The following is a 23680-nucleotide window of genomic DNA, read 5'->3' on the forward strand; positions in this document are numbered from 1 at the left end:
ATTGTACGCTAATGCCACTGTTTTGACTAACCTAGTATAGCGTGCACTTTTTGTATTTAAATCCTATTTTTCCATTTTATTTAGAACGCACGAATTCAAAGCCTATTAGCCGATGACTAACATTATTTGTTAACGTGCACATTTTGTAAATAGAATCAGTTTTTCCGTTTTATTTAAAAAACTTTCAATCACTAATTCAGAGCCTATTAGCCGATGACTAACATTATTTGCTAACTCTTCTGTAGGAAAGTAGGATCTGCTTTCATGGTCACCCCCAATTTTTGCTGATGTCATTTTGTTTTTCTGATTAGTCTGACTGGGATCCTGCTAATCAGTACCCCAGTCACTGTGTTCTCTCCCTAAATTGGACTTGGTAAGTACTGTTTTTTCTCCCTAAATTGTACTTGGTAAGTACTGTTGGTACCTTACAAATTGACTGCTGGTGTACCCTTCTAGGCCCCTAGTATATGGTACTAAGGTACCCGGGCATAGGTACACCATGGGTCTCCCATGGGCTGCAGCATGTACTGTGCCAACCATGAGAGATGACTCAAACTGTGACTACAGGCCTGCCATTGCAGCCTCTGTGAACTGATGCTAGCACCACTCACAACAGATATACGATTCCTTATATCTGAGGTCACTGCACTTAAAACCTGTAAGCCACCCCTAAGGTAGGCCTTTAAGTCCTGAAGGCCGGGTGCTTGGTTATAAGTGTGAGGGTGCCCTGCATGAGCAGGACACTCCCTACAAACCTAGGAGGCGATTCTCCTTGTGTAAGTGAGTCAGCCATTTTTGACACATAGTGGACATCAAGTCAGTTACGAGATGTCTAACTATATACCGGTCATATTTGGTATCAAACATGTTGGAATCCTACCCCAACACTGATTCCAGTGTTGGATTTAGGATCCCATGTACTGTGGGGCTCCCCTAGGGAGCCCCCCCTGTATTCCCGGTACCAGCCTTTCAGAGTCTAACAGGAAGCTAGTGTTGCTGCCATCCACAACACAATTCTGCCCTCCTGCTGCTGAGCCAGGCTCAAGCAGGGGAAGGTAGAACAATAGGTTTCTTGTCACAGGGAGGTGCAAACACCTCCCAGACAGGACTTGGTGTATTGGTCTGGGGTTGGGGCACTTGCCAGCACCACCAAACTGCTTTGAAGGGCACATTTGGTGCCCTTCTTGCATACTCCAGTTGAAACCAGTTCAGGGAGCCTCCTGCTCTGGCCCAAAACTGTACAAAGGACATGGGATTATTCTCCCCTCTGACCAGCCCTTCCTCTGGGAGGGATTCCAGAGTCGTCCCAACCTTTTCCCTAGGCTACTTAAGGGCTTACTTGTGGATGGCTCTTCAGATTCATCGTGGGACAAGATTCAGATCCGAAACCTCTTCAGCTTTAACCGTCTGGGCACTTTGGACTTCGCTTTGGGAACCAAGAATGCAATTGGGAAGAAGCTGCTGCTGCTCCTGGTCTTGCTGTCCTGCCAGTCTTCTGCGTTGTCTGTGCCTGTGCTCCGTATAGGTTCTTCTCCAGGCCTCTAGGCATCCAAGACACCCGAAGGAATCTTCCTTGGAGTGGAGTCACTCCCCTGCATTTGTAGGCACTGCAACCAAGCTGCCCTGGCTGCTGCTCCTGACGTACCACGGAATTTGAGAGGCTCAGCAACACAGATGGTGGTTCTGCAACTCCCTCACACTGTCTTCTCTGCAAGTTTGAAGTCAGTATCCCTCGTGGGAACTGATGGAGCAGTACCCCTGTGCACTGTTTCAACTTGCCATTGCCTAGGCTTGTTGACTCTCTTCTTCAGAGATTTTCGGGCTCCAAGAAGTTCCAGCCCCCAGCATCTCTTGCTATCAAGATCTTCATCCTCACCTCATCCTCTGCACCGTGGGCCTGCATTCTTGGTGAGCTGCTCCATGTCCTCTTGCGACTCCTGTGCCTTCAGCCTGATGGTCCTCTTGGGGGTCTTCTTTGGCTCCAGTGGGCTCCTCTGCTTGCTAGGGGCCTGCTCTGACTCTCCTGCACTTGGTGAGTCCATTGGACCTTGCTGGTCCAGACACTTTCTTCGCTTATCTCATTTGTTGCTGCTGCCAAGGCTTTTTGGTGCTCCTCCGGACACCGGCCCGCTGGCTCTCAACTAACAACGTGGGACAGCTCATGAAGGACTCCTGGTCTTCCACAGTGTCGCCTGGTCCTCACAGCTGCAGCGACAGGGGCACCATCAACTCTCCTGCATTTTCCGTCCAGTGGTCATTGGTCTTCCTTGCCTCCTGGTCACTCCCGAGTGGCATAGACTTTGTCCCTTCTGCTTGCAAGTACTTCTTGTCAAGATCTACCCTTGGATTCCACCGGACACTTATACCTTCTTCGCCTGCGGCATCTACACTGAAGACCTCAATTGCAGTCTAAGGTGGTTTCCAATGTCAATTTGCCCCCTATGCACCTGGCTTCCCTGGTGTAGGTATCCTGGTTCCTGGGGTATCCACAGGTGGGGTGACTCTCCAACCTTCTATCTTCCACGGAGTTTCTTCAGGGTCCTATGGGAAGGGTCCTTCTTGAAAACTGCAACTGCGACTTCCCCTTGACTTGTATTGAGCACGCAGTCGTGTTTCCACACTGCACACGGCCTCCATGGGGTTCCGGGGTACTTACCTTGGGTCCCTGGCTCTTCTGTGTCCAGTCTCAACATCGGTCGCAGTTCACATTCCACTTTCTTAGTGTATGGTTTGTTCTCTCCCTGGAGACTACTGTATTTTCGTGCTACTTACCTGTTCTATTGTTGAAGTATTGTGTGTATTGTGATTATATCTCTGGGTAGGAGATATTGCAATGTGTTAGTGAGTGTTTATTATAAATTCATATTTTTATAACTACACTGTGTGGTTCTTTTTCACTTAACCTACACTATATGATTTAGTACTGGTAAAAAAAGCTGCTTTACACCCTTTCTGGACTAAGCCTGAAGGCTGGCTGCTCTCTACAGCTACCACTTGGAGAGCTTTCTATGGTTGTCTAAGACCACTAAAATCACCATAAGGGTTGTCTGGATTAGTGCTGGGCGCTTCACTTAAATAAGTGTGCACCATATACTAAGCCAGCCGCCTCCTACTTCACATTTTGTAAACGTGGCCACTGTTTGCTTGATGTTTATTTTCATTGTAAACTCAATTTTGTATTCTCGTGATGCCCCTTTATTTTTGGGTTTCTGTACGCAATACCCTTTTTCCAGATGCAAGATTTTCCTAAGTTTAATTAGAAGTGGTGTGAATTTATATTTTTTTGCTCTGTTTGTGCACTCTCATTTATGTGCAGACTTGACAAATTTTGCACAGGACTCTGAATGAGCTCCCTTCCATATTCCTTCTGTATAATGTCACAAAAACGCTGTTAATTGCGCCTATTGGGGTAGGGAATGCTCCCCTACATGGATCGGTACATTGCAAGTCCTCTTGACAGTGCTGCTAGCTGCTTCTCTGGTCCCGTCGGTAATTCCTCATTCTATGTCCTCTAGGCTGTGCTGCTAGCTGCTTATCTCATCCCATAATTTCTCATTCTAAGTCCTCTAGAGGGTGCTGCTAGCTGGTTTTCTGGTCTCAGTGGTAATTCCCCATTCCTAATCCTCTGGACAGAGCTGCAGCTGCTTTTTTGGTCCCAGTGGTAACTCTTCATTCCAAGTCCTCTAGACCGTGGTGCAGCTGCTTCTCTGGTCCCAGTGATAATTCCTCAGTTCGAGGCATGTGGGCTGCTGAATTCATATCTGTGCATAGATCGCCGCCTAGTGTTGGGTCCGGATGATTGCACATTGTTGTCCTGGAAGAGTCTTCGAAGTATCCTGAGATGGGTGACTCCTCCCCTGGACTACAGTGCGCATGGGCATCCTCTCCATCCCCAGATTGTTTTTTTCCGCCATTGGGTTCGGATGCAACTATCTTAGCCAAAAGGCCTATAGTTTTCGTCGGTACAGTTACCGTTCGGTGTCGACTACTAGTTCTAGTGATCCACACCCTCTTCCAACTTTCAGACCGAATTGGTCAAAACTTCGACGATGGAATCAAGAACTCCGTTCAAGAGGTGACCGTTGTGCCACGCCAAGTACCCTCACATCGACGTCCACCCAGTCTGTAACAAATGTCTCTCGCCGGATCAAGACGAATCGAAATGCATGGCCTGCGCGCGGTTCCGATCCAAGAAAACTCTACGGAACCGACGGGCAGCAAGGCTCGAGGCGCAGCGCCCGCACCCACCAACATATTCAGCACCGAGGACGCCGAGAGTGTAGAAGAAATAGTTTCTAGCCCCGCTTCAGAGCATGGTTCCCGATCGGACGACGATGACGCAGAGCTCTTTCGACGTGAAGAAGCCGTCGACGAGGTAGGGGACTTCGACGAAGCCTATGTGGCTGAAGAAGACAGCTCTCCCGAGGAGCTAGGCCAATCCGTCGAAACGGAGGCCGATATTGTACATCGTCGTCAGGCTCCGGTCGAGGGATCGCCTTCGGGCCTTACCCACATGGTTCCTCGGCCCCGCCTTCCGGCCTGGCATCGAACACTATGCAAGAGCCACTATTACCAAAGACGACCGGGTCGTTAAACCCGAACACATCCATCGCTCCAGTACCTTCAAAAGCGAAACTGGTGGTGGTCGGATCAAAGGCGCCGAAACAGTCCACTGCCCCGGCGCCGAAAAAAGTCGTCGGCTCCGAACGCGTACAGAGAGACTTCGGCGCCGAGCTCACCGCAGCAGACGCGGTCGACGCACAAAAGAAGCGCGCCCTCGGGCACCACAAGGCACCAACACCTTCGGCGCCGACACCGAAGCCTGTGACCTCCACAGTCAAAATGGCCGCCTCGGCTACGTCGACGCCTAAAGCACCGATGCCGAAGAAGTCCTCGACTATCGATGCATCCCTTCAAACCAATGACCCCCTTCCAACAAAAAAGTCGGGGTCGGGGTCGGCCTCCACGCCTCCTACCAAGTTGCCCACCAAACCACCATCTCAGTTTGCTGTGCAGCAGGTCTCTGCATCTCTACAACGCATCCGGGACCGGGTAGCACTCCACTCTACCTCGGGTCCTGACACTACCTCACCCTGTAGAGTGCACTCGGAGCCCACCAACATTACCTTTGGACTGCCACCGACATCGGCACCGAAACTCTTTCAAATTCGGACACGTGTCCTCCACACACAGTCCACCACCTCTGGCCTAACAGAACAAGACTCTTCAGGGCCGCAATTTATCGACGCCGACACTGGCAGGCTAATGCTACACAAGCGCCAAATCACGCCAGTCAGGGAGGAGGTGCCATACAAAATTCCTCTTAAACGCAAGCTACCGGCGGAGCAGGAACCAGTTCTACAAGAACACTTCCATCCCCTCCAACTAGACCCGCAGTCTTTTTCTCCAACCCCTTCTGAATCGGACCCGATGCAGGAATATGGTGGGGACGATACCATCTACCCCGGGGACGCAGATCCCGATGAAACACAAGACCCTGATCAGGCATGGGATGACCCCACAGACCAAAGTGTCACGCCACATGCTCAGGATGCGCAACTCTACAATATTAAAACATCTCCTACAGAGGACACGGCCGCATTTAATGCCCTTATCGAACGGGCTGCTGCTCATCACAGGGTGGAGCTACATTCTGACGCCATTGAGGAAGACTTCCTGCTTGACACTTTCGCATCTTCAGAAAGGACTGTCAAGTCTCTGCCCATGCTTAAAGGGGTTCTAAAACCTGCAAAAGACATTTTCAAGGACACCGCAAGAGCCCGGGTGTTAAACCCCAGGATTGTAAAGAAATATAAGCCTGCACCTGGTGACCCTAAATACATTAGGGGTCAGTTGACATTAGACTCTATGGTGGTTGCCAACACTCGCAAAAGAGCCCACTCACAGACAGCTGGTGATGCTCCTCCCCCAGACAAAGAGTCAAAGGTCCTTGAAACATCGGGCAAACGTGTTGCAGCGCAAGCAGCCAATATCCTGCGCATTGCCAATACACAGGCACTCCTGGCACGTTATGACAGGTCACATTATGACACGCTGGAGTCACTGCTCCAACATCTACCAGAGGAGTATAAAGAGTCAGCGGAACTCCTCATTAGAGAAGAACAACTCCTCACTAATGCGTCCATAAAATGCGCCCTAGACGCAGCTGACACAGCGGCCAGGGCAATAAACACAAGTGTCATGCTGCGACGCCATGCCTGGTTACGCATCTCAGGCTTCAAACCCGAGATCCAAAACAATATCCTCAACTTACCAGTTAACCAAGAATTTTTATTTGGCCCAGACGTTGACACTACCCTAGAGAAAATAAAAAAAGACACCGATACCGCCAAATCTATGGGGGCGCTACAAACCCAACAATTCCGTAGTGGCTCCTTTCGTCGCACTGGAAATAGGGGAACGTCAAGGGGTCAGGGGTCACAACAGTATGCGAAAGGTGGCACACAAACCACCTACGACAAAAACAACAGGGGTGGATATCGTGGATCCAGCACCAAGGGCAGAGGACGTGGATATGGCAACACCAGGTCCTCCCCAAAGAACAAACAGTGACGCCCTCTCCCTACCCCCCGACCACTTAACACCTGTCGGGGGACGACTCCAGCTGTTCCTGTCCGCATGGAAGAACATCACCAGGGACATCATTCAACATGGGTACTGTCTGGAACTAACTTCCACTCCACCCAACATACCACCAAAGCACCGTCCTATGTCAGCCGAACACTTAGATTTACTCCAGCAAGAGGTGCTTGCTATGCTCGCAAAAGGGGCCATAGAAGTAGTGCCCATCGCCCAGCAGGGCACAGGGGTGTACTCTCTGTACTTCTTGATCCCAAAAAAGGACGGCTCGCTCAGACCTATCCTAGACCTGCGACCCCTAAACCTATATATACTATCGAAGCATTTCCATATGCTCACCCTCCAACAGGTTCTCCCACTACTCAGTCAGGGGGATTTCCTAGCTACGCTAGACCTGAAGGATGCATACTTCCACATACCAATACACCCTTCACACAGGAAATACCTCAGATTCACTATTCAAGGGAATCACTATCAGTTCAAAGTTCTCCCCTTCGGAGTAACAACAGCACCCAGGGTCTTTACCAAGTGCCTGGCGACAGTGGCCGCGCATCTGCGAAGACAAAATATTCACGTCTTCCCTTATTTGGACGACTGGCTAGTTCAGGCCAAGTCAGCACAACAATGTGCCACCCACATGTCCCACACCATTCACCTTCTTCACGATCTGGGATTCTCACTAAATTACCCAAAATCAAGTCTCCAACCGGCGCACGTACAACAGTACTTAGGCGTGACAATCAACACTCTGGCTGCCACCGCTCAGCCAACGTTAGTGAGAATCAACAGCATGCAACTGCTGATCTCAAAATTCAAACCTCAACACTCCCTTCCGGCGCGAGTGTTCATGCAGTTGATAGGCATGATGGCCTCCTGCATCTTCATAGTCCCACACGCAAGACTACATATGCGCCCGCTTCAGGAGTGCTTAGCACGTCAATGGAATCAGGCTCACGGGCAACTAAAAGACCTAGTGTTGGTGAGCGGTCGGGCATACAACTCTCTGCATTGGTGGAATCCACAAAACCTTTGCAAGGGCCAACCGTTCCAAGAGCCTGTTCCACAAATAATACTGACAGCGGGCGCGATTCTCCAGGGATGGGGAGCTCATGTACTCAATTACACAGAGCAGGGACTATGGACTACACAACAAAAGAAGATGCACATCAACCTTCTGGAACTGATGGCAATCTTCCTGGCGATGAAAGCATTCAAAGTACACCTGTGCAACAAGGTCGTGTTGATCCGGACGGACAACATGACTGCCATGTACTACATACAAAAACAGGGAGGAACACACTCTCCACAGTTGTCTCATCTAGCTCAGAGCATGTGGAAGTGGGCCATTCAGAGGAACATATTCCTCATGGCGGAACACCTCCCAGGCAAGGACAACCAGATGGCGGATCTGCTCAGCAGACACAGCCACCAGATGCACGAGTGGGAGTTACACCCATCAGTACTCCAACCGTACTTCCAGCAGTGGGGTCATCCAGAGATAGACCTATTCGCCACAAGGGAAAACGCAAAATGCCAAAGCTTTGCCGCCAGGTTCCCACATCCACAGTCGCAAGGCAATGCGATATGGATGAACTGGTCCGGCAAATTTGCGTACGCTTTTCCCCCAGCGCCGCTGATACCGCTGGTGGCACGCAAACTGCGACAGCACTCACTGACACTCATCCTGGTTGCTCCAACATGGGCACGCCAGCCATGGTACACCACCTTTCTGGAACTTTCCGTGGTGCCGCATCAAAGGCTGCGGATCAAACCCGCGCTTTTGACGCAGAACCATGGAGAAATTCAGCACCCAGATCCGCAACAGCTGAACCTGGCAATCTGGCTCCTGAAGTCCTAGAGTTTGGCTACCTAAACCTGCCACCTGACTGTATGGAGATCATTAAGGAAGCTAGGAGACCCACTACCAGAGCTTGCTATGCAGCCAAATGGAAGAGGTTTGTCATTTATTGCAACAACAATCACATTAACCCGCTAGACGCATCTATTCAGAACATAATCTGCTATCTATTACACCTATACCGATGCAATCTGGCATACACCTCAATACGTGTCCATTTAACAGCAATAGCAGCCTATCTCCAAAACAAGCAGCACCTCTCCTTATTCAGAGTGCCTGCCATCAAAGCCTTCTTGGAAGGACTTAAACGGGTGATTCCCACAAGGCACCCCCCAGCACCGGTGTGGAACCTCAACTTGGTCCTCACCAGACTAATGGGTCCACCCTTTGAACCTCTCCATTCCTGTGAGATTCAGTTCCTCACCTGGAAAGTGGCTTTCCTGGTTGCCATCACTTCCTTAAGAAGAGTTAGTGAACTCCAGGCACTAACCATTCAGGAGCCATTTATACAAGTTCACGCAAACCGGGTCGTACTACGTACCAACCCCAAATTCATGCATAAAGTAATATCGCAGTTCCACATAAACCAAACCATTGAACTGCCCGTTTTCTTTCAAAACCCACAAAATGTCGCTGAGAGGATGCTCCACACACTAGACTTAAAGAGGGCCCTCATGTACTATATTGACAGAACTAAAACCTTTAGGAACACTAAACAACTCTTTGTTGCCTTCTCTCCACAACACAAGGGCAACGCCATTTCCAAAGCGGGTATAGCCAGATGGATCGTTAAATGTATCCAAATTTGTTATCAAAAAGCTAAACGCACATTAACGATTCCACCACGAGCCCACTCAACACGAAAGTTAGGGGCGTCCATGGCTTTCCTGGGAAACATTACTTTACAGGAAATATGTAGAGCAGCCACATGGTCCACTATACATACATTTACCAAACACTACTGTGTAGATGTACACTCAAAACAGCAGGCAGCTGTAGGACAGGCTGTTCTCAAAACTCTTTTTCAGACTGCTGCAGCTGGCACGGGTAGCCGCCGCTAATAGGAGGTACTGCTATGTATTCTATGCACAGATATGAATTCAGCAGCCCACATGCCTCGAACTGAATATGCTACTTACCAGTATGCATCTGTTCTTGGCATGTAGGGCTGCTGACATTCACATCGCCCACTCTCCTCCCCGGCGCCTGTCGCAGCTGCAGCTCTCAGAATTACTGTATAGCATGGTCATCACTTCCTGTATCTACTCCATCACTGCCACAATGGCGAAAAACAATCTGGGGATGGAGAGGATGCCCATGCGCACTGTAGTCCAGGGGAGGAGTCACCCATCTCAGGATACTTCGAAGACTCTTCCAGGACAACAATGTGCAATCATCCGGACCCAACACTAGGCAGCGATCTATGCACAGATATGAATGTCAGCAGCCCTACATGCCAAGAACAGATGCATACTGGTAAGTAGCATATTCATTCTTAGTCTTTGGGCAATGCTGCTAGCTGCTTCTCTGGTCCCAGTGCTAATAATCCGAAGATGGCTACCAAAGGCGGGAGCTTCCGGGGGAATCACATAGAAGTCACAAGAGGACACCAAATGGTGGTATGTTGACGCCCACTAACCAGGTAAAAGAAGGAAAAAAAGGAAAAATACAATTCCGGACCCAACCACTAGATGGCGCAATAATGCACAGCATGTGAATCCAGAAAATTCTTCAAGCTGCAAAACTACACTGACAGGTAAACTATACATTCTTAGTCCTCAAGGCAGTGCCACAGCTGCGTCTCTGTTCCCGGTTATTTCCTCATTGTTAGTTCTCTAGGCAGTGCTGCTGGCGGATTCTTTGGTCCCGTCGGTAATAACTCCTTCTAAGTACTGTATGCAGTGCTGCTTCTCTGGTCTCAGTGGAAATTCCTCATTCTAAGTCCTGTAGACAATGCTGCTAGCGGCTACTCTGGTCCCGTCTGTAGTCCCTCATTCTAAGTCCTCTAGACAGTAGTTCAGCTGTGTCTCTGGTCACAGTTGTAATTCCTCATTTTTAGTCCTCCAGGCAGTGCTGCTAGCTGCTTCTCTGGTCTCATCAGTAATTACTCCTTCTAAGTCTTCCAGATAGTGCTGAAGCTGCTTCTGTGGTCCCGTCGGTACTTCCCGCATTTTAGGTCCTCTAAGCAGTGCTGCAGCTGCTTCTTCGGTCCTGTCAGTAATTCCTCCTTCGAAGTCCGCTACACCCTGCTGCTAGCGGCTTCTCTGGTCCAGTCGGTAATTACTCATTCTAAGTCCTCTAGACAGAGCTGCAGCTGCTTCTGTAGTCCCAGAGGTAATTCCTCATTTAGTCCTCTAGACTCACCTAGTAAAAAAAAAATATCATTTACAATGCCAATAGCTCTAACTTTCACAAATGTGAGACCAATGGTATGTTTGACCAACCATTCAGACACATCTAACTTTTTAGCCCCTATAAGCTCAACCGAGCACTTCTAAATGCAAATTACTCAAATGGCTGAATGGATTTACATCTAATAATAACAAGCATTTACAATGCAATGGTCTCGGCATTGTTAAAGTTAGAGCTATTGGCATTGCTCCCGACATTATTTTTGTTTGTTTTTGTTTTTAAAACATTTAAAGAAACCGCATTGTTATTTACAATGTCAATAGCTTCATCACTCTCAAATGCGAGACCTATAGCATTTGCACCCACACACAGAGCCACACACACACACAGAGCTACTCACATAGAAGCAGAAAAATAATCAGACTTCTGACCACTCGGAGATGAACAAAAGAGATAAACCTTCCTATGATCCCACCAGATGCGAATAGCAGAGATACACCTTTCTTTGATCCCTTAAGCATGAGAAGCAAAGTCACAACCCACTTCGCCCTTCAGGTGTGAAAGGCAGAGGTGAATTGTCCTTTGCCCCCCATAGATGTGAACAGTAAAGATAAACCATCTGACTGCTCAAGTGTGTACAGTAAAGATACTTCCACTAGGTGCTCACGTACTACCAACAGTGACAAACTCTCCTCTGGCCTCTCAGGTAGGGACCAGCAGAGATAATCGTACTTCCTCTGGTGTGAACAGTAGAGATCAAACTTCTGCTACTGATGCTGCGTGACAGAGCCAAACAAGGCCGGGAGAGGAAGCAGGGTGCGCAGAACAGAATTTCCTGTATGTGTCAGAGCAGCTACTGTACGAGAATCTCACTGGAAACCACAAGTCCTTCAATGAAAACAAAAATATATTTAAAAAAAACAATGACCAGTCAAAGCACACTGAGCTAGAGAACACTGATGGATTCAACCCAGATCTGTGACTGGAGGGGAGTGTTTGAAAAGTTTCAGCACTCCGTCCATCATCTCCTTATGTTTGCTTTAAGCATATAATAGTCCTGTCCTCTTGCCCGTGTCATTATCCTTACTTACCTTGCCACAGTCCTTGGCCAAGTGCCACATTCAAAGCCAAGCAAGCATCACTGCATCATACTACCATTTTACCAAGCACTCTCTGGCAATGGTCCTAAGCCTCCTCATGCCCACCACTCTTTCTGTCTCGTGCTACCGATCGTGCAGGCCTTCCCTTCTTGAACCCTTAAATCTCAGGCAATTTTACACCATTCTATCTCGTGTCACTCTTGTAACCACCATCCTGACTTACCCCTTTCACCCTACCCTTCTACAATCATTTTTCTTCTCAAGTCATCTTCACCGTTCAAACTTCCACTCGACCAAATGCCACTATCCTTGCCACTAGTTCTAATTCAAAGTTACCATTCTCTTTCAGCCCACCACCATTCACGCCATGCCACAATCCTCGCCCTGCCGCCTCCACCACCCTCGTTTGTCACACAACTCAATCCAAGCACTGGCTTCGCCCTCTCTGGCCCTGTGCCCTCACCCTTGCATTAGACTTGTGCTCTCTTTCCCATGCCTCCCTTCTCATTCTGCCCACAAACATTTGCCACAGGCCACCATTTCTGACCTGTGAGACCACACCACATGCCTTGATGCCACCATTCTTGCAACCTCAACTCCGTCAGCTAGTCCTGGCTTTTAGTCAACATCACTTTGCAATCCGGTAGTTTCTTTCTCCACTATACGCAGGGTCTCGCATGTGTGAGCTTGCAAAGACGGGACTGTGAATGTGCCACATATGACACAGGGCTATTAGGCAGCATGCCTTTGTTGATTATCTCCACTCCTTGTTAGTCCCGTAGTACTGGATTTGTCCTACTCTGGCTCTCCGCCTGTGTGGTCACTATAGAGTAGACCATGTTTACTCGCGTCACATCTTTGTTACCCCTTTCACCACAGGCGATCCTCAACCCGCAGCTTGCCCCTATCACTTTCATTCTACACCCCCTTGCTACACTTCTTTTTCTTGGTACTCCCTTTATGTAACTGTTTCCCACTGCCCTTCACTCTACCTTCCGCCCCTCTCTTACCCTTATTATACACGTGAAGGTCAAGTCTAGCACCCCTTCTCCCGCGCAGAGACCAAACTGACGCTAGCCCCTGTCCAAAAGTTCCTCTGCGTCTGAAGGTAATTTGCGTCCTCCGCTGCCCGACTCCCTCTCAGGCTTCACTCACCCGACTAACCGCTTTCTCCGCTTTGCGGGATCCTTGTGCCTCCGTTGCTGTCCCCGTCGCTAGGTCCCCGCGTCCGTCCTGCCCCGGACTGCAGCTCTGACAGCGGCTCCGTGCTCTGCACTACCACACGCCGCCGCAAGGGGGCGTCAGACGGCGCCCCGGTTTCACGAGATATGGAGTCATAACACAGGGCCCGGTCAAGGGGAAAGTAGTGAAGTGACAGGGCTGCATGGGAGATGGAGTTTAGAGCCAGAGCTGTTTCTCAGACAGCAGTAGAGGGTGCTCTGGGTCAACGGGAGATGGAGTCTTGAGCTGCTGAATATTATCGACAGAGTGCCCAGAGGAACGCACAGACTTGTATCTGGAAACCGAAAAACTCTGTGACATGTGCACCATGGGAAACGTAGTCACGGACTGAAAGCTACCAGCTAAAGTCGAAGAATCGTTTACAGTTACTATTTAAAAAATAAAACACTGTGCTAACATTTAACTTTGTGACTTAGATGTCAATTGTTGAACAGATTCAAATACCTATGTGCGTGCTGACAGGCGCTGCTCTTCTGCCGGGCAGCCTCGGAGGCGGCGGCCGCGAGCCTCTCGGTGGATTTCTCGAGCTCCCGCTTGCCGGCCGCCCTCACCTCGGTGTGCAGGGCAGCCCTCTTCGAGGAGGCCAGCCGATAGGGGGGAAATGGCTGCATCGCACCACGCGAATCTACAGCGTGTGTTGCTCGTGCTGCCTGCACGCGCCAGTAGGCTCTCTGATTGGTTGACAAGGTCCACCAATCACAGTGCTTATTTGGTAGTTGCCAACCAATCAGAGAGCCGACTGGCGCGTGTAGGCAGCGTGAAGACATGCTGTCTTGTGGACGTGTAAGGGGCGGGCTGCCAAAAAGCGAAAAGTAACACAAAAAAAACGCCCCCGAATCCGAAAAGGACGGGGCCTGTTAGGAGTGACACACCTCTTCTCCAATGGCTGGCCAGCATTCAAGAGGCCAGCCAATGGAGAAGAGGAGAGAAGAGGGGCGGGTTCAAACCCCTCTTCTCCAAGTCATTAAATCTCGCGAGCGAGACTGCGCAAGCGCAGCCTTCGCTAGCCGAGACCTAAAAAGCTTGCTATCGGAGTAAAGTTCTAAGTTTTTGGCAACATTGGTGCAATTCTGGTTTTTCTGTATCAGGGAGCAAAACATTCCTATGGTAAGTTAACATAAGAAATCAATGTTTTGGAGATAATTTCTCCTTTTTTCTAGGCCGCACTTGATCAGCACACAACTTGTCAGCAAGTATTTTTGGAAGTTTTTTTTTTTTTGAAGATTTGTCAGATGGCGCAAAAGTTATTGGTAAAACAAAACATTCTTCTTATGGATACTCTGGCCTAAGTATAACTACACGTGCCAAAAACCACTGTGAGAGACTGTGTGTGCCATGGTAGTGAAAATAAGCATGGCCCTGGAACACTTTATTTGGAGCAACTATACTAATAAACATTCACACATTTGTTTGCAAAGTGCAAATGTCTCTTAGCAGTTTATTATCAAAGTACTTGACACTGAAAAACAACCCAAGTTACTGCCTCACATATTGCATACTACAATTGATTTACACATTGAAGTAAGTAACTTTCTTCTGGTCAAGAAGCTTGCCTCTTCAATGTGATTTTACCTACTGCACAAATGTAATCCCTTGCATCCTGTTTTTGGTCAGTTATCGTTCTGCAAAGCAATGCTGAAAAATACCAAGGCATAAACTAAATATGCAATTACACAGAATGTAATATGCTACCATTGTTGAGACAGGGGAGACTGGCATCATGCCCCACTTAAGACATTACCTCTTGTGAGTCATAACCCCTCAACAATGGTAATAGCGTATGGATCTGCATATATACTATCTATTTTCATACATATGAATATATTTACCAGAACTCACCGATTGATAATATAGGGCCGTATTACAAGGTTCCTTTACACTTTCAGAGTTCCTTTTCAACAAGACATTTTGCTATGCATCTAGTCAAAATGCTAAGGGGTTTCAGAGACATTTGTGATTAAGTTGTGAAAGCTACACTCATCTACTTTGCCGCAACCTTGTATCATGCAAGATCCCAAAACACCCACATAGATACCTGAACCGCTCTTCAAAGACCACTGCTGTACTTTAAAACAGCTGTTCCTGAATCCACTAAGAACTCTAAATTACCTTTAAAAAGTCTCAATTCTCACCATTAATTATTAATTATACAAGCCTCCTTAAAGCCTCTAGCGGTTTCAGAGGACAAACAGCACTACCCAAAAAGACAGGATCTCACTTACAGAAAGTAAATAATGTAAGAGGTGCTAGTATTGAAGTAAATAGCTGGCTCCATAATGACAAATGCTGTTTCCAAAGTCTTGTATTTGCAGTGATTCTTCATATTGAAAGTTTGTGAGCTTACACCTGAAATTAGCATTTAATCTTGGGTGCATTCAGAAACTTTTCCTCCCCTTGATACACGGACCTCAGTTAAACTTGTGACATGGTTTGTAACTAAAAAGTATCAATTTCCTGCCCATTGCAGTAGGCCAATTCTAGGTGAAGTTAGTTCTGGAATTGCTGTGAACCAGTCAACCTAAGCCTTTGGACATTTACTTTTCAACTAACCAAATTGTAATGGGTTTGTACCATTTTTACCCACTTCATTAGACCACCGATGCATTGATCCTCAGAACCCAAGATGTCCCTCACAGAAATGTGGAGCCACCAAAGGAAGTCCCAGTGGTGAAAAAAAGGAATACTCGTCCTCCAGCAGAGAGAAAAAAAGAGACCTCCAGTAATGTACCACCAGAACAGGAAGGCAGTTTCCCTTGCGTAAAATGTGGCAGGTAAGTTGAGGCTCTTTGAGAATAAAGGTGGTCTTTTGCACAGTCTTAAAAACAAAAAATATATGTAATATTGCATAATTTGCTTTTTCTAAATGCTGATGACATCTAGATACAAAATAGTCGTTTTGTCTCTATAATGGTGCCTTTGTGCAAATCCTTTTTATGGCTTAAGTTTTCACTTATTGTTATCTTGTTAAAATGAGTGCACATTTAAGTAATGTTGCAAGGATACAATTCTAAGGCTTGGCTAAGACCTACAGATCTAAATATTGTCGGAGGAGGTTTCATGGCCACTCAAACCCACGGCTCATGCAATGTCATGCTTATGGCAACAAAAAGGTATACATATCTCTGTTAACAAAACCTATTTTGGTTTTCTACTTATTGCTGGAGTTCTGACGTTTTGTTCTTGTGGTTGTTTTGTTGACAGCAAGTGGTACTAATCATGGTTCATCTCACTTGATCAAATAGTGAGGCGTATTCAAAACCAAGAAAAAAATTGGTGTACAGTAAGGACAATTACATACAACACCATTCAGCCACAATAAAATAATTATTTTTCACTAGAGGACACTCAAACTAGCAACAATTATTTTATCTATTCATTGCGTATACGCCTGTCTGCGTATCTGTTTACATTCCATCGTATTTACAGTTCTCGGTTTACTATTGCCACTGCTTTCTGGTCCCGAAAAATGAAAAGGGCCTGCGCCCTACCCTAGATCTGTGAGACCTCAACTACATCCTCAAAAAGGAAAAGTTCAAGATGCTCACTCTACCTCCGGTCTTTTGTCTGCCCTGGACCCAGGAGACTGCATGGTAGTGTTGGACTTGTAGGACACCCGTTTTCACATTCCCATCCTGCCTGCCTATCTGCGCTACCGTGGTTTACAGTAGGACACGAGCACTTTCAGTTCCCAGTGCTCCCTTTTGGCCTTACCAGTGCCCTTTGGGTGTTTACCAAGGCGGTGGTTGCAGCTCGGGGGAGCCAGTCTTCCCATATCTCGACGACTGACTGTTAAAGGCGAGTTTGCCCCAGGCTGTTGCCTCCGGACTACGGCAAACCTTCTGAATTCGCTTGGGTTCTCTATCAACGTGCCAAAGTCGCACCTGACTCCCTCCCATTCGCTCCTTTTCATCTGAGCTGTTATAGATACAGTGCAGTTGTGGGGGTCTATCCTCCTGAACGGCGAGTCCAGGATATTCGGGCTATCTATTCTGAATTTCGGTGAGAATGACTGAGGCTGCCGGGCCTCATGGCCTCCTGCTAGTGACACATGCCAGATGGCATATGTTGGCTCTGCAGCGAGACTTGAAGTTCAAGTAGGTGCAGCATCAGGAGAATCTCTGCGACATGGTCCTGATCTCGGAGGGAACTGCACAGGATCTGCAGTGGGGACTAACAGACCGCGATTGGGTCAGAGGTAGTCCCTTCTCCAGCCAGACCACACAGTTACAGATGTGTTACTCCTGGGATTGGGCGTCCATCTAAGAAAGAGAGAGAGAGATATCAGAGGACTCTGGTCTCCGGCGGAATCTGGACTCCATATCAACTTGCTGGAGTTCCGAGCAATTCGCTTGGCACCGAAGGACTTTCTCCCTTCAATCAAGTAAAAGCTAGTTCAAGTGTTCACTTACAACACCGCTGCCCTGTGGTACTGCAACAAACAGAGCAGGTTGGGGTCGTGGACACTTTGTGGCCCTGCATAACTGGATGCGGCTGGGACAGCAGGGCATTTCCCTGGTGGTTAAACACCTGGCAGGTTCTCTGAACGCCAGGGCGGACAAACTTAGCCATCGATGTCTAGCATATCCAGAATGGTGTCTATATCCGGAGGTGGCGCATGATCACTTTCAGCAGTGGGGAGAGCCTAGATCTGTTCACCTCCGCCGAGAACACTCAGTGTCAGCAGTTTTGAGCGCTGGAGTTTCCAAGGCGGCACTTTTCCTCTTGAGTGGAGCTCAGGCCTCTTGCACGCCTTTCTGCCAATATCACTCCTGTCCAGAGTGCTCAAGAAGATCAGGAGCGATGGGGCCCAGGTCATTATTGTGGCTCCGGACTGGGCACGGAGAGTCTGGCATCCCGAGCTTCTCCAACTGAGCATCGATCCTTTAATCAGGCTGCCCCTTCAGGATTAATATTCTGTTGCGGGGGGGGGGGGGTCCTCCTCCCAAACCGGTCAACTCTACATCTTTTCGCATGGAGATTGAGTGGCGGCAGTTGATAGCATTCAACTGTCTATAATGTTATTTTGGCAGCGAGGCATTCTTCTACCAAGACTGTGTATGCCCGCTGGTGGCATCGATTTGTAAGTTAACCACTACTCCTAGTTATGAAGGCTGTTCGCTCAAGTGCTGTGAACTGAAATAAGAATTAATTGGCTAAAGCACGGGACCACATTGGTGTCTCAAATGTAGGGGATCTGCCCAAGGGGTGGGGCAAAGTAATTCTCAATCCTGCAGATTGAGTACAAGCCAACTCAACGTCTGATGTTGAAATACACCCAACTGAGACACCTTCCGGTCTGAGGCGCTGGATTGGACTGAGATCCGGGAGTTCGCCTCATTGGAGAATAGAGTGTTGCTCTGGAGGGAGGTGGGAAAAGGAACAATATCCTCCGACAGAGCCCTTAAAATTAATAATCTATAAATCTTACAGAAAGGATGAAGTGGGAGAAAGACCATGGGGCAATGGAAGACCTAGATTAGGAAGCAGCTCCAATGCTCCCCAGGGATTTTGCAGTTGAAAATCCTTCATTGGGCATTCTAAAGGGGAGTAGCTGGATAGAATGAGATTGGCTCCAAGACCTAATTGCTTGAAGTGCGAGCAAGGAGGTGCATTCCTACACACAATTTGGGGCTGTAGTAAGATATAGGAATACTTGCAAAGTATACTTCAGGAGTTTCGGCAGATCCTACAATGTGAATTGCCCTCACTGACCCAATTTGTAATATTGAGGATCCTGAAAGACTTGGACCTGCCAAGAAGGAAGCTTGCATTCTGTGTATAGGGAAGGACTGTTGCAAAGTGTGAGCTGGAAAGGAAATTGGAGTCCCCAGTAGTGCCTACAAAGCAGGAATGACAATCTGGCTTGTACCGACATATAGAGGTAGAGAGAGTGATATGAATCCAGAGATTGTTCCAGAAAAGTTCACAAAACCTTGGGATAGTGGAGGGGCTTCTATGGGATATGTGATAGCGCCAGGCCCCCAGGCAGTCCGGAAAACAGCATTGGTTCAGTACGAGTGGCATAGACTGAGGAAGACTGGATCTACCAACTACACACTAGTTACGTCTATGATTTTGTTTTGTATACTATTTATTTGCCCTGTCCTACAAAGATTACACTACTTACTAGTTCGATGTAGTTCTTTACTGTAAAACAGGAAATGATTTTGGTACTGGCTTTGACAAGTTACACTGTTTTCAAGAGACAAATTTAATAAAAAATATACATTTTTTTAAAATCATTTGGCCCCTACTGGTTGCCCTCTTGTAAATGGGGGTCCTAGGTAATGTCACCAGTAAGTTAACTGTTCCAACCCGACTACAGTCTAGTGCCTCGTTCATATTCTCTTATGAAGAAATTTCACTATGGAGACCCGAAGCAAAAGTTTGATATTTAACTTCCTTTCTCTCCTTCTCCCAGGGTGTTTCCTAAAGTGAAAAGCCGCAGTGCCCACATGAAGAGCCATGCCGAGCAGGAGAAGAAAGCTGCGGCACTAAAGGAAAAGCAAAAAGAGCAGGCCGCTGCAGAGGAAGCGGCGGCAGCGGCTGCCGCAAAAGAAGCAGCCCGAAGCAGGGCGCTGCGGGATGAGAGCAGCGGTAGTCCGAGCACCAACAGCAGTTGTAGTAGTAGTAGCAGCAGTAGTAGTAGCTCTGGGAGCTCGGATGAAGGGGAGATATAGTAGAGATGAACTCCAGTTCAAGAGCAGCAAAGCTGGCCCTTTGCTAATGCTCTCTCCAGTTCCTTTCTTTGGACTCTGCTATTGCCACAGCCAAACTTCAGAGCCCTTCCAGCGACCGCTGCCAGTATGGATTTAGTGGGCAGATCGAATCACATCGCGGTGAACTTTTGACTGTTATTTTTTTAAAGAAAAAGATTTATATTTATTTATAAAGTGCATTGAGTTATTAATTTGAAGAGTGCAATCCGGAGCTTAATATCAAATCCAGCCCTCTTCACTCTGGACATGTGCCTGGGAACAATGTTTAGCTGAACTCTTGAAGAAAACCTTCTAGACCCTGAAGCATTTTGGGCGGGCAGCTGCTGAAGTCCTTCTCTGGTGAAAACACAGAGAATTTAGATGCCATACAATCCCATGTGTTCTCTCCGAGTGTCTGAAAATGTGACGCTTGAAACTTTATTTTTTGTTCTATATTTTGACCTGCCAAGACATGGTTGTCCTTTGCTCCATAGAGGGCTTATCCATGCTAGATATGACGAGGAGTCTAAAATTGAGTCTGTGACATAAAGATCAGTATATTTATTGGCTCTGGGGCTGAGCATTTATGCAATAAAACAGAATTTCACATATTTGTGAAGTGTATGACTGTTCTTGAACGTCTTTCTGGATAAACCCCCCTTGACCCTGCTCCGGTTGCCAGTACATGATACTGTGATCTACTGGTATTGATGGCCAGGTGCTTGTAACTGCATCTCCGCACTGGTCTAAAAAATTTCTGAAACCGAGGAATGCGTAGCGAAGGACCGGGGCTATCATGTGAGCACACTCCAGGCTGCGCATGGTGTCTATTTTGGTGGTGGTTTAGAGAGAGACTAGGATTGGTCTTCCTGTATTGCAGACTCTAGGTAATACAAATCCAGTTCACGTTTTTGGACTATTGCACAAACCCAGATAAAGAGACTTGATAAAGTTGTCGACTCTGAGTTTGAGTACATTTGAAATATATTTGAATTGCACTGATGTGTGCAGATCTGTTGATTTTCTAAGAAAATACTTTATTATCAGTGGTTATCATGAAAATCTGGCATGGATCAGCCCCTCATGGACCAATGTTGCACAACCTATGCTTAGATAAAATGCAGCCCCTCGGTTACATGTCTCCTTGTAAGATTTCGTTTTTGAATGCACATTGGCCTGTGTTATTTTTACGAGATGCTGCAGTAGTAATGAGTTATATTTTGGCTATGTACATGGAGGAAGGCGATGTTACTTGACAAAAGTGTTACGCTGAGTACATAGGTGATCAACTATAAAACGGAATAGCAAACAGTGATAACATAACTTCTAGCACATCATTATCATACTATTATTACAAACGGGGTTTAAAGAAGGATATGAAATAAAGTGTAATAGTGATAAATTCTGTATTAGCAAAGGACAGTGTACTACTGAATCAAGCAGCTAGGCAGTGTGCATTTTGAGAGAAATGAGGCTTTAAACATACATCATTGGTGTGGGCTAATTCAATTTCTCTATAGGCACTTGAGAGTGACAAAGCATAGACATTTTACCCCCAAAACACTTCAACAATTAAATATATATTGCAATAATAAAACCCATATTAAACAATCTTTAGCCATCTGGCAATGCCGTTTTGTTCCTGTAGCAATCAAGTATCATTAATGAAGTATTTTTTCTTGCATTTTGCCTATGTTCAACATCAGTAATCATCCCATTTGTAGTAAATGGTGTAAAATAGTTAAGTCATTTGCTCTGTGCCACAGATTATATTTTTCCATTAGGGGGGGTCTCTATGGTTCTCCAGATCAGTCTTATTAACTGGCCTATAGATCTTATATCTGAACTCAGTTATGTTGGCCTAATACCATGAGATTGTATAAACAACAGTGGCACTGTGAGAAGAGTGTTTTTAGGGTTCTCAAAGTGAATGAGTACAATGGACAATACAGTCCTTCTGTAAGATAACTATTCACAAAAAGACCAATGTTATTTGCCATGTACGCTACGTTATGGGGTTCCTGATATTTGTGAATGGCACTATAAGTCTTAAGTTCTCTTGCCCTTAAAGAGAAAAAAGCATAGACTGACCTGCAGATATAAATGTACCTTCTTCTGGGGTTGTACAGTAGCCTACCTTAAGTGTTTGAATCAAGTTAAACTTTTTGAATTTGCACATTGCTCAAGAAACTGATCGATGCCAGAGCACTTAGAATCAACTTTTCAAAAGTCTTCTTGTTTCCCCAACTTAAATCTAATACCCAGAGTTGCATCATAGCCCCTAGCCATACACCCTAAAAACTATTTTTAAGAACCATAAAGCTTTTTCAGTGAATGGTTCTTAAAAAGCAAACCATGCAGAGAATGATTGACAGATGCTTCTCAATTACACAGTCTCTCTCTTGCAGGTTATTATTATTTGCGGAGAGTACAGTTACCATCTTCAATATGACTTGCAATAATCTGTGAGAAATTTAACGATGAAGCCTGATCTACTATATTATCTAACCGTCCTGTCATGGTTAGTTACACTGTGCTGCATTGGTGCATTCTCTATTAAATTGCTTGCCAAGAGGAGACAGGGACCTAGGAGCTGCATTTCATCTGAGTGTTTGACAATAAGGTAATGCTTACATATGAAGATCACAGGAAAGAATGACTCCAAGGATGGGACATTGCGGGTGGTGTATGTACAACCACGGAAGTTAGCCATTAATTTCATTAGCAGTCCAAGTCTTTATGCTCATAATGGAGGACTTGTGCTGGCTCATAGGCCTCCGCGGAGGCCTCCTCAAAATACACATTTGAGACGCATATTGAACACTTAACTGCACACAGAAGTGCTATCTTTGGCAAGTGAGGATTCATGTGGCAAGTGGTATGCAGAGTGCAAGTTAATGCAAACAAAGTCGAAAAAGAATGTACAAAATAGTGTACAGTATAAATGTGTACATATTAATGTTATATATAGATTTTATTTGTGCATTTTTTGTAAAGCAAGAAGAATTTGGGTTCCTTTATCTGCGTCAAAGACAATCTTCTTTTTCGACACAAAGAGAACGAGTGAGAAGCTCAATTTAATAAATTTGTGTTTCACTGGTTTGCTGCAGCTCAGACTTCCGTACTTTGGTGGCCAGGCGTTTTCTGTTTTTGCACCCTTGTCACCTCTTTATTCAAGAATAGCCAGCATTTTAGGACTGGTGAGAATTGCAAGGCAATTGAATGTGTTTAAAGAGATGTACCAGGCATGCAAAACAGTGGCCACATCTGTGATGTAATTTCAAAAAAATACAGTAAGGTATTGTTTGTGCCCAGCCCTTATAATTATATGCCTATTTTCTTGGCCAATGAATTGATGATAGTAGTATTATTGTATATACCAGTGTGGGAGAAACTAATGCTGATAGAAATAATGTCTTCTAACCTGCACATAAGGCTGTGAAAATGTTTCTTGCAGCTTTCTGGGAGCTTTTGTGGAGTAAACCATGTGGGTAAAACTCGAACAGGATTTACACACTTAATATATGCACTGTTTGGCTGCATTTCCTTTGTTATACAGTACTACATTAATTATTTTTATAACTTAATAATATAAAATTCATTAAAATGTTGCTGTTTCCATTATTATTTCTGAAGTAGCATGTGTTTCTCAAAGGTATTGATTTTCATGTTGACTTTATTTACATGTATAGTTTCTGTAAGAACCAGCGTGTCTTCTAAGCTAGACCTTGAGACCGTGCAGACAGTAGCACTCCAGCTTTCCTACACTTATTGTACTTCCTGCAGCCCCCAAGACAAAAAAATGCTACCTCCCAACTTAACATTGCCAA

The 23680-nt window shown here is 46.4% G+C and overlaps 1 protein-coding gene across 2 annotated transcripts in view; it reads left to right on the forward strand.

Moving 5' to 3' along the window:
• Positions 1 to 23477, forward strand: part of MIDEAS (mitotic deacetylase associated SANT domain protein) — a 567044-nt gene extending 543567 nt beyond the window's left edge. For both annotated transcript variants that reach the window (XM_085627052.1, XM_085627051.1), the window contains 2 exons: positions 15745 to 15923; positions 19574 to 23477. In XM_085627052.1, the coding sequence (XP_085483178.1) occupies positions 15745 to 15923; positions 19574 to 19832 (438 nt within the window). In that variant the 3' untranslated portion in view covers positions 19833 to 23477. The remainder of the gene's footprint in view (positions 1 to 15744; positions 15924 to 19573) is intronic.
• Positions 23478 to 23680: the final 203 nt, after the last annotated feature.

The sequence above is a fragment of the Triturus cristatus genome, chromosome 9, assembly GCF_964204655.1.
Source record: "Triturus cristatus chromosome 9, aTriCri1.1, whole genome shotgun sequence".
NCBI lineage: Eukaryota > Metazoa > Chordata > Amphibia > Caudata > Salamandridae > Triturus > Triturus cristatus.